This window comes from Ursus americanus, chromosome 3, assembly GCF_024610735.1.
Source record: "Ursus americanus isolate L20-20 chromosome 3, mUrsAme1.1.p, whole genome shotgun sequence".
NCBI classification, from domain to species: Eukaryota; Metazoa; Chordata; class Mammalia; order Carnivora; family Ursidae; genus Ursus; species Ursus americanus.
In genome coordinates, this window is record NC_142129.1 from 31,240,688 (window position 1) to 31,257,000 (window position 16,313).

General features: G+C 37.8%; 1 protein-coding gene across 1 annotated transcript; it reads left to right on the plus strand.

Moving 5' to 3' along the window:
• The first annotated feature begins 856 nt into the window (after positions 1–856).
• Positions 857–15,420, plus strand: ANKRD7 (ankyrin repeat domain 7). Its single transcript, XM_087860634.1, has 8 exons — positions 857–1,086; positions 3,626–3,740; positions 3,898–4,071; positions 4,939–5,045; positions 5,936–6,073; positions 8,018–8,127; positions 11,421–11,509; positions 15,178–15,420. Exons 1-8 carry the CDS (start codon positions 857–859, stop codon positions 15,418–15,420), a joined length of 1,206 nt encoding a protein of 401 aa, XP_087716760.1.
• Positions 15,421–16,313: the final 893 nt, after the last annotated feature.

Sequence of the window (16,313 nt, forward strand, 5' to 3'; positions counted from 1 at the left end):
ATTTAACTAGGACTGAGGTTTAGGCAGAAAATAAGAAAAAGATTGAGCACAAACATTGAAGGTATATGCAGGGGAGTGGTGATGATGATGATGAACCTTGGAATTTAATCTAGTTAAGTAGGGAAATGTGGACACAGAGTGGGGTGGTCAGGGTCAGTGAAAGGTGGTAGAATTAACAGACTGTAGGTGCAATGAATTGGAAGCCTTTTTGGAATTCTTTGACATGTGAAAGCAAGCTGGAATATGAGAGGTAGCATTCAAAAGTAAATTTGAAATTGAGATTATAGAAGGATCTCAGTTATTGTTAAAAATGTGTTAGATCATGTGAACCATGTTGGGGGGTGGGCGGATACATAGACTGGAGGACAAAATCCTTGGAGAAGATCTATCCCCATCACAAGGAAGGTAAATCTTTACAAGAGTTCGAGTCATTAGGTCTATCCTCAAAGGAGAAGGGGTTATTTGTAAGAAAGTTGGTAGGTTTCTACCAACAGGTCCTGATCTACTAGTAAGACTGATAGCGTAGCAGTCAAAGATCTTAACTGAGAATCTGGGTCTGGACACCTTCAGTACTGAGTCCCTACAGGTGCGGGCGCTACTGCTGCGCCAGGCTCCGGGCGTTGCCAGGCAACTGAGATGGGTGTGTTGCTCTAGGCGAGTGGTTCAACCCGTTTCTTGTCTTTGATCACTTCCTGTCACTGGCTTACTTCCGGTCTCTGGCTAGCTTGGACTCTGCGGTGAAGACGGGGGAAGGGGTTGGTGATGTAGGGAGGGACCAGGCCCAAGGGGCTGGTGGGGCTGTTGTGAGCTGCAGGGACACCCTGACCCAACTGAAGGACTTGTGCCCTGTGCCGCAATGAAGAAGCTTTTCACTTTCTGGAGAAGGAAGGATCAGCCCCACAGCCCCTCCTCGCACCTGCCCGTAGGCGGGGCCAGTACTCATCACCCCACCCAGCCAGGCTACAACCTTCGAGATAAGGATTTAAAGAAACTTCACAAAGCTGCCTCAGTCGGGGATTTGGAGAAGGTGAAGGAGTACCTTCAGCTCAAGAAACATGATGTGAATATACGGGACAGAAAATACAGGTGACCAGACTGATGAAGGGCAATGTGGAGAGGAAGCCGGCTCCACTGGGTCCTGTAATCAGGAGCAGGACTCGTCTGGGCTACTTCATTGGTTGTCACTCCAGGTTTCCCATAGTGGGGAGGTCTGATAACCACTGTCAGAGGTCACACTCCCAGCTTCCAATTTCCAGCTTGTTATTTCTTGGAATGCTTACCTGGGTATTTGAGGTTATTTGTGTCCTGATTGCTTCCACTCCTCCCACTGCATTAATCTCCACCTGGCACCTCACCCTTTACCTGAATTGCTGTTTTATTATTTGATCTATATAATGTCCCCAGCCACCCAAGATTTACCATAGTACTAATGTGCTAATAGGAAAAAGTAGAGGAGACCATCCAGAACAGTTGTTGTTAAGATTTTAAGACACTGAGACAGCAAAACGATTGACTTTTTAACATGGATCTCCTATGATTTTTTTTTCCACTTGCAGAGTATCTTCAAAAAGGCCATCACAACCACTTACTGCAAAAACAAAATTAATTTTATATATTAAGAAAAGAAGAAGTTACATGTTTGGCATTAATAACAAAATATGTACTGTCTATTGGGGGAGTTTTCAAGTTATAGGGTATAAAAAACATTATTTTTCATCATAATTGGGTAACTGGAAACTATGGTTATAAAGAAGGTTTATGTCAGTTTGCCAATAGTTTTATGTCCTTCCCTTTGACAAAAACAGAGTTATATAAATTTATCCAATTTTATCCTACACCACTCCATTGAATTACATTACGGGGTCATGGGTAACCTCAACATGACTTCATTCAGTGGCCAATTCTCAGTCTTACATGGCTGGCATCTCAGCCAAGTCTCTTACTTGCCCTATCAGTAGTATTGGAAATAATTTCCTGTCTTTCAGGACACTTGGTTCACCTGGCACCTCTCCTACTTCTGTGGGCACTTCTTTCCAGACTCCTTTGCTGATTTCTTTTCCTCCTCCTGTCTGGTAAATATTTGAGGGCTCAGAACTTGAAATGATTCTGTGTGTCTTAATCTTCACTTGCCTGGTGAAGAGAGATTATCTTTAAATGTCTATATTCCAGTGCCTTCCGACTTTTTATCTCCGGCCAGACCCCTCCCCTGAACTTTACAGTCGTGTATATAAATACCTACACTGGAAAGTGGATATCTGATAGATTGTGCTGTTCTGGTCAAGGTTTAATAGCAGGCTCTTAGTTGAGGGTTGGGGTGAAGCAAAGGGAGGAGAAGCCCCGATTTCAAGCTACCAGTGTGAGGTCATTTGGCTTGAATAGTTCCTGAAAATTTAACAATTGGCTTGTGAGAGCCACCAGCTCCCTCACATCCATCTCGAGACATCTCAAACATCCCCAAACTGTGCTCCTGCTTTTCCTCCTCAGACCTGCATCTCTCTTTCTAGAAATACCAAATTCTTTCTTTCAATTGTTATACCAGAAACCCTAACATCATACTTGACTCCTCTCTTTCATATCATCCATCTGATCTTGGGGGCTCCACCTTCAAAATATAGCTAAAATCCAATTATTTCCTGCCACCTTCACAGTTACCATTCTAGTCAAAATCTCTATCATATCTTAACCAAAATTACTACAGTGGCCTCCTAACTAGTTTTCTGTCTTTTAACCTTTCCAGTTTATTCTCAATACAGTAGCCAGAAAGATCCTATAAAATCTATGTGAAATGAGTCATTCCGTGCCTTAACAACGTCTACTGGCTTTCCATCTCATTAAAGGCAAAGGCCAAAGTCCTTCCAATGGCTCATTCAGCCTTACATGACATGCACGCCACTCTGTTATCTCTCTGATCTTCTGTCCTACAACTTTCCCTTTCATTCATCTCCAGGTTCCCTGGCCTCCTTAGTGTTCCACAGAAATGTCAGAAATGTATTTAGGGGCTTTGGCCTTGCATTTCCTTTGCCTGAAGTGCTTTTCGCCCAGATAGCCACATGGCTTCCTCTCTCACTCCCTTCCGGGGTTTATTTAATTATCACCTTATCAGCGAAGGCTCCCTTGTCTACTCTTTGTGCAATGGCAAATTCTCTGTTAGCTGACATTTCCCATCTTCCCTGCCTGATTTTTCTCATTAGCACTTAATACTGTCTGGCATGCCTTCTATTTTAAGCTTTTTGCGTCCTTCCTCCACTAGCATGTGTGATCCATAAGAGCAAGTATTTTTGTCTATTTTGTCTGCTGCTATATCCTCATTACCTACAACCCAGCCTAGCCATAGTGAATGCTTACTAGACATTTTTTGGTGAATACAATGCATACATACATATGTATTTTTAACTCATTATAAACTTTCCTTGAAGTGAAACCAGTTAAATATTTGATCTTAAAGGCATTTCCATGACTTTTTAATTCAGTAGAAAGCAATTATAATTAATATAACTTGTATATAAATATCAATAAGTACATGAAACAAATACCTTAACAGTATATGATCTGTCATGTTCTTGAGTATTGTAACTTCTCAAAATAAGACTTACGTCTAATTTTGTGTTATGTTATATTGATACAGAACTCCTTTGCACCTGGCCTGTGCTAATGGATATTCAAATATCGTATCTCTCTTAATAGAGAAAAAGTGCAAAATAAATGTCTGTGATAGTGAAAAACGGTCTCCCTTGACTAAGGTGTGTCAATTTTTCCTTTTCAATTGGAATGCATTTGAGTTCTTCTAGCTAATTTTTATTGGATTTCATCGTTTAAAACATAGTATTAAACGTTAGTTTAAGATATCACACCCCGAGTAGTAAGTTGGTTACTCATCTATTGTTGTTGTATTGACAGGCAGTACAGTGTGCTAACGAAGATTGTGCTACTATTCTTCTAAGCCACGGGGCAGACCCAAATCGGGCGGATTTAGACGGCAATACTGCTCTCCATTATGCCGTCTGTGGCCAAAGTATCTCATTAGTTGAAAAATTGCTTGAACACAAAGCTAATCTTGAAGATCAAAATAAGGTAGTCTATTAAAAATAACGTTATATTTTAGAAAGCAGTGGAAGAAGGTATGTATTGCAGATAAGTCATATCTTTTGAAACACATGTTCTATGAAGCGTGAATTTTCCAAAATGAAACTGGGGAGAAGGAGAAGAAGAATGATATTATCAAATACTGATAAGGTTTTCCTTTTTAAAAAATCTTGGTCCATTTCATTTCAAACTATAACACTGACCTCCAAAACGATGCTATATTTCACCATGATAACTGTTCAAAGGCCTGTATCAAATGAGAAATATCTGATTTCCCTATAAGTTGGTATTGGTTAAAAATCATAAGCCTACATTTTTGCCTATCTTATTTATATACTCATGGATAATGATAATAGGGTTAAATTAGAAAATCAGTTACTATACTAAAAGTAACCAAACTCTCCTATTGAGATGAGGTTTTCTGTTTTTGTGTTTAAGCTTCTTAACACTTAGGTTCACTGATATTTTGTCTCTATGACAGCCCAAAATAAGTGCCGGCCTTGGAAGCCTATGGAATCTCAACAATAACAACAGTATGAAATGTGAATTGATGGTTTGTAATACTTACATTAAATGCCAGGTGCTTGTCACTTCAATACTCCAGGCTGCTCTTGCCCACCATTTGAATTAGGCCTAAAGTAAAAACTTTAATTTTATTTTTGAATGACTTAATTCCAGTGTATTTTCTTAGTCTCTGAAATCATATTTTGTTATATATCAAAACCTTTTTAAAATTAAAGTGTATATTCAGAGGTTTCTCATTAACACACTTATCTTTTAAATTGAACTTAAATCTAAAAGGCATATAATGTTAGTATAATATTTTAAATAATCATTTTAAAATAATTTTTTCAGGATGGGTATACTCCACTGTTACTTGCCATTACTGAAAATAATGCAAAAATGGTAGAATATCTTCTGAAGAGAGGGGCAGATGTGAATGCTTCAGATAAGAATCAAAGGTATAATAAATGCTAAATAAGACCATCCAACTATAGCTACCTAACAAGACAATATATATAAGTGTGTGTGTGTGTGTGTGTGTGTGTGTGTGTGTGTGTGTATACATTTTGTGATATTGATAAAAGATCTGGCCATATATTTTGGGCAAATTACCTAGATTCCCAAGATCTGTTTTTCTGTAGAATCAAACAGCTGGGCCAGATTGGTAAATCATTATTATTATTATTATTTATAACATTAGAATTAGAATCGTACACAAAAACTCAGTCTCTAAATCCTAGATGCTATAGTTAAATGGGGATAGCTATCCAGACCCCTACACATGCCCCTCCCTAGCATTTTGAGACATCTTGAAAACACTAGGGTTCCAGGGAGCAGGGATTAAAAACCTTTGAGCTAGGGTGCCTGGGGGGCTCAGGCTCAGTCAGTTAAGTATCTACCTTCGGCTCAGGTCATGATCCCAGGGTCCTGGCATCCAGCTCCACACCAGACTCCCTGCTCTGCGGGGAGCCTGCTTCTTCCTCATGTTCTGCCTGCCCCTCCCCTCCTTGTGCTCTGTCTCTCTTTCTCTCTCTGTCAAATGAATAAATAAAATCCTAAAAAAACCAAAAAACAAAAACAAGCAATCAAACAAACAAAAACAAAACACACAACTAAACCATTGAGCTAGCTGCTTCCTAGAGACTCTTTTATTTTTAGATTCTGTGATATAATGTGATTGGTACACCTTTTTGAGCAGATCTGCCCCACTTTTTACATTCTTGCCCTGACTCTTTTTCCCTGATAGTCTACATTTGAACAGTAAATTTAGAAAACTTAACTTTAAAAAAAAAATACAAGACATGTCTAAGATCTATAAATACACATTTATGTATCTCTTTTGCTCCAGAACAGCCCTTATGATTGCTCTAAATGATGAACCAACAAATTTAGTCAGTCTTCTTCTTCAGCAAGAGGTGGACCTATCTTGCCAAGATATTTATGGATTCACAGCTGAGGAATATGCTTCTTTTAATGGCTTTACTGTGTAAGTGGTCCTGCATATCTTTTAACAACTGTATGGAATTTGATCATAAGGAAAGAACCAGGAGCCCCCAAAGTGCAAAACTGACAAAGTGCAAAGCTGTACAGTAGGGGTAACCATATTATGAATTCTGGGCACATGGATCCAGGGATCCTTGATTTCACCTGTTTGTAGCGTCCAATCAATATAAGAACTGCAGGTAGGCTGAGTCCACAGATTGACTCCCAGGGGCATGGGAATTTGAAGTATGTCAGTACAGTGATTTCAGCAAATAGTGACATAGTCAATAATAAAACATCTGGGTAATAAGGTTGGGCAAAAGATGATTAATCTACACAAGCCTCTTTCATTATTTTTACACATTAGTAATGTAAACATTTTATTCAAGTTTTGAATATTATTATTGTTTTGTTAGCTAACTTTAGTTTGATAAGTTTTCAGAATTCTTAAGTATATTCTCAATAACCCAAAAGACAAAACTTTTCATGTATAAATATGCATTTTTAATTTTAATAGTCAATGAGAAAGTAAGGTGAAATGAACAGAAATTTACATATAGCTAATAAAGTTAAATAACATAAAGGTATTTTCCTTATAATTTCATTTTAAGGTAAAATTTTAATTATACATAGGTATTTTTTCTAATGTATTGTTTTCCTTTTCTTCCACCTACTTTATTCACATTTAGTAATATCTTTTAATCATTAATTCCATATGAACATCACAGGGGTGGGAGGAGAGGAAAAAAGATAAAGGGGAGAGAGAGAGAAGTAATTTTTACATATACATTCAGACGCTTATTTGTAAAGTCTAAGTTGAACTTTATAAACTAAGGGATTCATAGTCCATTAAATATATAAACCGTAATTGAATACAATATTTTTTTGCAATACTGTACGTACGTACCTTACTTTACCTTGGTTTAAGCAAACCATGTTATAAAAATTTCAGTAAAGAGATAAATTACTGATGGCTATCTATGCTATGAAGGGATTCTTCATTTTATAAAAAGTGGAATTTTAAATGGGGAGTTTTCCATATCATTCTAAAAGTTTGGATATAGGGGCACCTGGGTTACTCAGTCAGTTAACTGGCTGACTTGATTTCAGCTCAGGTCATGATCCTCAGTGTCCTGGGATAGAGTCCATGTGTCAAGTTCTGCACTCAGTGGGGAGTCTGCTTGAGATTCTCTCTGTCTCTCCTTTTGCCCCTTCCCTTGCCTGTTAGGCCCAAGTGTTATGAACTGAATTGTGCCCCATTCCTCCCACCTCAAAATCATGTGTTAAAGTCCTAACCCCCAGGACCGCAAAATTTGGATGATTGTATTTGGAAAGAGGCTTTTAAAGAGATGTTAAGTTAAAATGACGGCGCAATAGAGTGGGCCCTAATCCAGTTTGACTGGTATTCTTGTAAGAAAAGGAGATTAGGACGTAGAGACACCAACAGTGCTTGTTGCCAGAGGGGCAACTTTTAGTGAAGAGTCGGCAAAGCACAGTCATCTAGCCAAGGAGAGAGGCCTGGAACAGATCCTCCTCTTACAGCCCTCAGTGGAAACCAACATGCCTGGCACCTTGATCTTGGACCTCCCACTTCTAGAACTGTGAGAAAATAAATGTCTTTTGTTTAAGCCACCCGGTCTGTGGTATTTTGTGACAGCAACCCTAGCAACCTAATACACCAACGATAACCTAAAGCTATTTTTTCTACCTTGCTAGTAGTTTATTTGTGATAGCAGGAAGAAAAGTACCAGAGAATGGGAATATGTGAAATAAAAATGGTGTCTGTTAATGGAATTGGCTTGAAAGGAGGCTTGTGGTCAGCAGCAAGTGTATGACATACTTAGGAAGGCATTAGCTAAAGTCTAAGGTTTTGATCTGATGATTATGTATTATGAATTTAACTATTTATGAATCCTGGAATTCATATATGTTTTCTCTTTATGGATAGATATCATCAATTAATTGCCAATTATGGAAGGAAGAAGAACGTTGAACAGATGTCTGACTCTGAAGATACAACTTTGGGCACTGTATTTGATACAGAAGAGCTGAAGGAAGGTAAGAAGATACAAATTAAACAAATAGTTTTGATGGTTTGTTTTTTAGGAAGGGACTCGGTTTTCTCAAATAATATTTAAATTTGAAATAGAAATTTTCTCCAATTTTGAAATGCTAAATATTTTTAAGACCCATTCTTAAGAAAGTTTGTAATTAAAATATTTTGACACTGTGTTGACTGAAAATGTAATGTAAAGAGATACCGAATGATTAAGATAATTTTTATCCATAGTCTAGTTATAAAAAACAAAATATGACTAGTTATAATAACTACTAGTTTTAAAAAGCAAAATTTTTAATAAACATAAAGCTATTAGTAAATTTTTAATATTATTCTAAAAACACTTCCAATAAGTATATTTGATAATTGTTAATATAATATATACTTAATCATTACATAAAACTTAAAATTAGGTAGCAGTATTTGTGAATTAAAAATACTATGCATCTATTAAAATAATTCTTGGTGCTTATTTTCAAAAAAACCATACAGTTATTTAGGTCTATAAAACTTACCTTTTTGTTTGTTTGTTTTTTGGTGGGTATATGTTACATTGACTTTTTTTTTAATTAGATGACATAAAAATTTTCAGTTATTCTCTGTAAATACACCAGCAAACACACTCCTCCCCTACCCTTCAACTATAGTGTAAAAAAGAAGGAAAAAAAATGAAAATTTAAGACAGAGAGGGACCCTGATGGCAATAGGAGAACATATGACTGTCACAACTATTCACTCTTTCTTCATCCCCTCAAATCTATCGTTATAACACCCTGAACAGTGCTTGGTCCTGTTGCCTCAAGGTGAGTGAATTTAAGAGAGAATTTACTTGAATTTTTCTTTGTAACTTAATCTCACACACTCAATAAATTTTGCTTTTTGGACTCTTGTTCTTCTTCCTTATATGCTCCTGTCCTACCATCTCTCTGTCTCTCTGTCTCTCTCCCTCTTACATTGTTCACGAGCTATAAGAAGTAAAGAATTTCTGTGATTTATACTTCAGTTCTTTAGGGAAATAAGGCAGTAGAAAGTTAAAAATACCACTCATATTTTGAGTATCTCCTGAGGCTAAACAATTAAAAACACCCCCATTTCTTTTACCCATGGCAATATATGTTGCAGTTTTTAATGAAATGTTAATCTTTGTATGCTTTGATGCATAATAGAAATATTAGGTCAAGAAAATTGTCCAAACACATTGCAAAAGATGGTGAACATTAAAGGTTGTATTCCTGTCAGATTCCAATAATTCAATTATTCATTTTTAAAATGACCATAAAATACAGAAATATTGATGCTAAATTGTAATTGTTTTGTAGCTGAGGCATAGAATTTAAGAAATATACTTAGGAGTAAAAATATTTGAACACAAATGAAGACATTACAAATATTACTTGTTTTCTAGACATATAACCTCATTTCTACAAGTCCTTTACTGCTGCCTTGAATTAGAAGAGTCTGTTTTGAAAGAGCAACCAAATGAAATGTCACAGCATTTCACTGACTACTCATTTGAAGAATAGTTTGTTAATGGAGAACAATTTTCATCTTAGAAGATGTGAGATTTCAAAAGACAAACATCTATATCATGAACTATCAGTTGAAAGGATACAATTTGTGTTCAGCTTATAGTCAGCAAAAGTCTTTTTAGTCAGAATTTTGAATGGGTTATTTGTAAGTGTAAACTTTGAAACACATTGTGTTAGGCATGCGTTAGAGCATTTAAATAAAGTAAAAATATTAACATTTCAGCTATAAAATGGAGGAAAACATTATAAGTAACCCTGTGTAAATGGAAATTCTCTTTATTTACAAGCACTTTCATTGAAAAAAAACTTTTTTTTCTTTTTTAGAAATATTACAGTAATACATATTAAGAAAATTTGGGTATTACAGAAAAGAAAAAAAGAAATAAGAAATCACTCATAGTCTCATGACCCAAACAAAACATCTGTTAAATTTCTGGCGTGTTTTTGTAATCTTTTAAAATCTGCTTAACTTTTTTTTTCTTCAAAGGAAATTTATAATTTTGCCTTTAAAAACAAAATATAGAGCACATGGTTTTCACTGCGCTCTTTGCCATACCTTGAACACATCTAGCACAATCTAGCTTCAGGATTATTCCCTGGAAGACTTTTCCTTTAGTTGTATCCTGGGACACTTCCTCCCCTCAAAAGGGACATCAGTGAAGCCTTCTCTGGCTGCCTTGCCGTTCTGTCATTGACAATGCTTTATTATCTACTCCTCTCCCCCTTGCCCTTTGGATTGCAAAATCCATGAGAGCTTGAACTTTTTGTTCGTGGTTAAATCCTCATCACTTGTAAAATGTCTGGTGATAGTAAATATTCAATTGCCAAATACAGTCATACCTCATTTTATTGCACTTTGTTTCATTGCCCTTTGGAGATACCGTTTTTTTGTTTGTTTGTTTGTTTGTTTTGTTTTTTTTTGTCAAGTCGTTGGTTTGTGGTAACTCTGCGTCAAGCAAGTCTGTTGGCATCATTTTTCCCAGAGCATTTGTTCACTTCATGTCTCTGGGTCACATTTTGATAATTCTCACAATATTTTAGACTTTTTCATTATTACTGTATTTGTTATGGTGATGGGATCAGTGATCTTGATGTTACTGTCAGAATTGTCTTGTGGTGCCATGAACCACACCCATATCAGACAGCACACTTGATCGGTCAATGTGTGTGTTCTGACTACACCCAACCTGCCATTCCCCTTCTCTCTCCCTCCCCTCGGGCCTCATTATTCTCTGAGACACAACAGCCTTGACATTAGGACAACTAATAACTGTATAATGGACTCTAAGTGTTCAAGTGAAAGGAAGAGTCTCAAGTCTTTCACTTTAAATCAAAAGCTAAAAATGATTATGCTTAGTGAGGAAGGCATGTTAAAAGCTGAGGTAGGTCAAAAGCTAGGCCTCTTGTGCCAAATAGTTAGCCAAGTTGTGAATGCAAAGGAAAAGTTCTTGAAGAAAATTTAAAGTGCTACTCCAGTGAACATATGAATGATAAGAAGCAAAGCAGCCTTATTGCTGATGTGGAGACAGTTTTGGTAGTCTGGATAGAAGATCGCCAGATACAGGGGCGCCTGGGTGGCGCAGTCATTAAGCCTCTGCCTTGGGCTCAGGGTGTGATCCCAGCGTTCTGGGATTGAGCCCCACATCGGGCTCCTCCACTGGGAACCTGCTTCTTCATCTCCCACTTCCCCTGCTTGTGTTCCCTCTCTCTCTCTCTCTCTGTCAAAATAAATAACTAAAATCTTAAAAAAAAAAAAAAAAAAGATCGCCAGATACAGCGTTCCTTTAAATCAAAGCCTAATCGAGAGCAAGGCCCTGACTCTCTTCCGGTCTATGAAGAGAAGCTGCAGAAGGTAAGTTGGAAGCTCGCAGAGGTTGGCATAAGGTTTAAAGAAAGAAGCCATCTCCATAACATAAAAGTGCAAAGTGAAGCAGCAAGTGCCAATATTGAAGCTCCAGCAAGTTATCCAGAAGATCTAGCTAATGATAATTAATAATAATTAAGATAATTAATGAAGGTGGCTACACTAAACAACAGATTTTCAATGTAGACAGAACAGCCTTATATTGGAAGAAGATGCCATCTAGTATTTTCATAGCTGGAGAGAAGTCAATGCCTGGCTTCAAAGCTTCAAAAGATAGGCCGACTCTCTTGTTAGGAGCTAATGCTGGTGACTTTTAGAGGAAGCCATTGCTCATTTACCATCCCAGATATTGTAGGGCCCCTAAGAATAATGCTATATCTACTCTGGCTCTGTACATGGACAACAAAGCCTAAATGAGAGCACATCTCTTTACAGCAATGGTTTACTGAAAAATTTTAAGCCCACTACTCAGACAAAAAGATTCCTTTCAAGATATGACTGCTCATTGACAATGCACCTGGTTACCCAAGAGCTCCGATGGAAATGTACAAAGAGATTAATGCCTGTTTTCATGCTAACACGGCATCCATTTTGCAGCCCATGGATCAAGGAGTAATTTTGACTTTCAAGTCTTATTATTTAAGAAATATATTTTTGTACAATTTTATAAGGCCGTGGCTGCCATAGGTAGTGATTCATCTAATGGATTTGAGCAAAGTAAATTGAAAACCTTCTGGAAAAGATTCACCATTTTAGATGCCATTAAGAACATTTGTGATTCATGGGAAGAGGTCAAAATATTAGCATTAACAGAAGTTTGGAAGAAGTTGATTGCAACCCTCATGGATGAGTTGGAGGAGAAGGCTCCAGTAAGGCTTCAGTAAAGGAAGTAACTGCAGATGTGGTGGACATAGAGAACTAAAATGAGAAGTGGGGCCTGAAGATATGACTGAACTGTTACAATCTCATGATAACACTTTAATGGTTGAGTTGCTTCTTAATGGTTGAGCAGAGAAAATGAATCTTTGAGATGGACTTTACTCCTGGTGAAGATGTTATAAAGATTGTTGAAATGACAACAAAGGATTTAGAATATGATACAAACTTAGTTGATAAAGCGGTAGCAGGTTTTGAGAAGATTGATTCCAATTTTGAAAGAAGTTCTGCTGTGGGTAAAATGCTGTGAAGCAGCATCGTGTGCTATGGAGAAATCATTTGCAAAGGAGTCCATTGATGCGGCAAACTTCACTGTTGTCTTATTTTAAGAAATTGCCATAGCCACCCTGCCCCTCAGCAATACCAGCCTAGTCAGTCAGGAGCCATCAACACTGAGGCAAGACCCTCACCAGCAAAAAGATTATGACTCACTGAAAGCCCAGATGATGGTTAGCATTTTTTAATTAAAAAGTATTTTTAATTAAGGTACGTACATGATATTTTTAGACACAATGCTATTGCACACGTAATAGACTATAGTACACTGTAAACATAACTTTTTATATTCACTGGGAAACCAAAAAATTCATCTTAGTTTATTACCAAGATAAGAATAAATAGCCCAGGAACTCAACAGGAAGAGAGCAGAGTTCAGACCATGAGGAATTTCTGTGTTAGCAAGGACCTAATAAGCCACTAAAAGCAAGGCAGAAGTCATCTCCACGGGACCTGCACCCAGTTGAAATCGGGATCTGCAGTGATAGGTGATGTGAATCAGATCTTGCTGGGTGGTCTAAGAAAACTGTGGAAATAAAAATAACCCAAATGAGAATAATTAGAAGCTATTCAGAGATTGTAGCAAGGAAGTCAGCCGTCATCACTTACATATGATAGAGATTCAAAGGAAAGCAGGAAAAGTGGGAAACCTCTATATTGAAAAAAAATGGAAGACTTCATACTTTAAGTCTGATTGTGGGTGGTTGGCATGGGGAAGCTGGAGATTGGTTAATTAGAAGTTTTGCATTTTATATGATTAATTTGAAGAGCATATTTGGCTTTCTCTGGTTGGTGTTGAGTTGGAAGCAGAAAGGGTGGAGGGAAATATTGGGAAATTGGCAGTGTTCTGAGTTTAAGCCTTGACAAAATCTAAGTACTTAATCAACAAAAGTTATTATGATTTTAAAAAGAGTTTCCTGCCCTCTACAATCATTATAAGAAAGAAATTTGCCAGCTTCTCTATTTCCTGTATGTATTTACTCTTTTCACTGATGTTTTAGTAGCAGAGTGGAAAAGAAACAGTAGACTCAAATTCCTACCTAGCGACTTAGAAGTGAAAGAATGTTCAAGCTTCTTAACTATAGCCTCAGTTCCTTCACTGTAATATAAAGAAGGTATACTAATCACTTTCCAAGATTGTTCTCATGAGGCAGATCTTTTCTCTTTTTACTACATTTATACTACTTTAGCATTCTTGGACTCATGTGTCTTTGATATAAATTGTATTCATTGGCCACATGATATTTTAATTCACCAAAAATCACTCAGACATTCCGTTACTGTGAGCTATTACATTTTTTTCCCATTTTCCCCCACCATTAAAGACTGAAAACCTTATCTTGCTATCCATATTTTCTTCTTTGGAATTATATCCATTGGAGATAGTTCTATGACTGAGATTACTAGTTTACAATGTATGAAAGTATTTATGTTTCATAAAATACACTACCAATATTTTTCCAAAGTCTTTCAGTGTTTTAAGATCCACTTGAATCAAAAGTTGACTGAAAAAAAGACTCAACTGTATTGAAAAAAATGGAAGAACAGAAACCATAAGTGACCAAAGCCACTTTCTTGTTTGGCCATCTCATTACATTTTATAAGAAGAGAAACACATTAAATAGATTTATATGAAAGATTTATTTTGAATAATAAATTTTAAAATGAAAGTCCTTAAGGCAAAACCATTTTGCATGTAATTAAGCTCGGTAGGAAAGTAGAGGGTTGATGATAACAATTCATTAAAGTTGTAGAGGAGAAATTTCTTTAAATCTTGTCAGTATTACTCTATGATTGAATTCATGAAACTCATTTGGCATTAGGGATAAAGTTCAAAGCTTTTATTGAGTGAGGCAGAGCGGAAGAGGAGAGGAGAGACTGTGAAATGCCTTTTTTCTTTTCATCTGAACAGGGTACTTCCCCTTTGTCCTCATAGGTTTCCCTTCAGAGGCACGTGCTGTCAGACTCTGAAACTATGGCAGGGACAGGGGTTGCTGCCTGGGTTCCGGAATTATAATCCCCACTACCTACCAGATGTGGGAGTGGAGTAAGCTCCAGGAATGAAGCTTCTGCCACTAGAATCAAAGGGTGGGGGGGAAGTGCGAGGTGCCTAGGGACGTTTTCTGGGTGAGGAGACATTCCCGGTGTTGCAGCCCCAGGTCGGCACAGCCCTGGTATTGTGCAAGCCAGCTTGTCCATAGGCTCAAGTGACCACCTGACCATCTCCCCCCACCCCCCCAACTCTGCTAACTATCACCTTGTCCAGCAAAGGACAGCAACACCCGGCCCCACCCCCGGCTTTTCCTAGACTGGAGAAGGGGGCCGGACCAGCGCCTGCGCACTGGGTCCCTGCGGCTTAACATGTGCACCCGCCTAGAGCTACTTGCCTTGTAGTTAGGATTAGTTTCAAACGGTTTCCTTAGCTGCGTTGCCTTCCCCAAAAGCGCGAGGTTATAAGCAAGGGCACTTTGATGCTGGGGGTCACCACTGCAAGAACTGCTTCTGTGACCTTGCGCTCCCGGGTGGGATCAGGTGGCAGCGAGAAACAGGAAACTTGGGGAGCATCTGGATTCATTCGGGCGATCGTCAACGATCAAACAGGTTGTATTCTTTCTTGGAAAGGAAGGCGAAGTGGCAGTCCAGGTCCTCTTGCAGCCAGAGGAGAGACTGCGGGGACGTGTGTGTAGTGAGGGGCCTGAGTCCCACAAACAGAGCTCAGGAAATCCGCAGGGGTGCTGCGTGGGGAACGTGAGGTAAGTGCCCTATAGTCTTTGGAGGGGGATCCATAGCCTCACCTAAGTGTCATAAAAAACAGGTAATAGGGACGGTGTGATAGGAGGCCTATAGGGCGCGGCCGGGAAGAGGTAGAGACATATTCTGGGAAAAGCCGGTGCGCCTGCCCGGGCTTCACCTACATGTGTAGCTAGACATCGTCTGCATCCCCAGTGAGGCATTTTTCCCCTTTCTAAGGCTCCGCAGCAGCTGGGGGCATTGTAGCACTTAAAATAGTAACTTCACAGAGGCTCCAAGACAATGTGTCTGTCAGTTATTCACAAATCAAAATTGTAACATCGACAACAGCAGCAACAACAACAAACTTTTAGCTGGACCCTGATCCTTTCATTATATGACACATTATTGACAATTTTAAAGAGGTTTAACTAAATTTAAATAGTAATAGAAAGTACATGAACCATCATTTTCTTTTTCAGTATACACTTTTTAAATTATCAAATATTAGCATATTATAGGAAAGTTTGTAGTGAGAAAAAAAATTCCCATAATATAGGAACTTCTGAAGTAAAAATATTTTTTATAAGATCAGATATTTTAAAAATAGATTTTATATTTTAGAGCACTTTTGGGCTCATAACAAAATTGAGCGGAAAGTACAGAAACTTCCCATATACCTCTGTCCCAACACATGCACTGCCTCCCACATTACCAATAAAACTCACCAAAATTGTACATTGGTTACCAAGGATGAACCTACATTGATACATCATAATCACCCAAAATCTGTAGTTTACATTTATTCTTGGTCTTGTACGTACTATAGGGTTGGACAAATGTATAATGA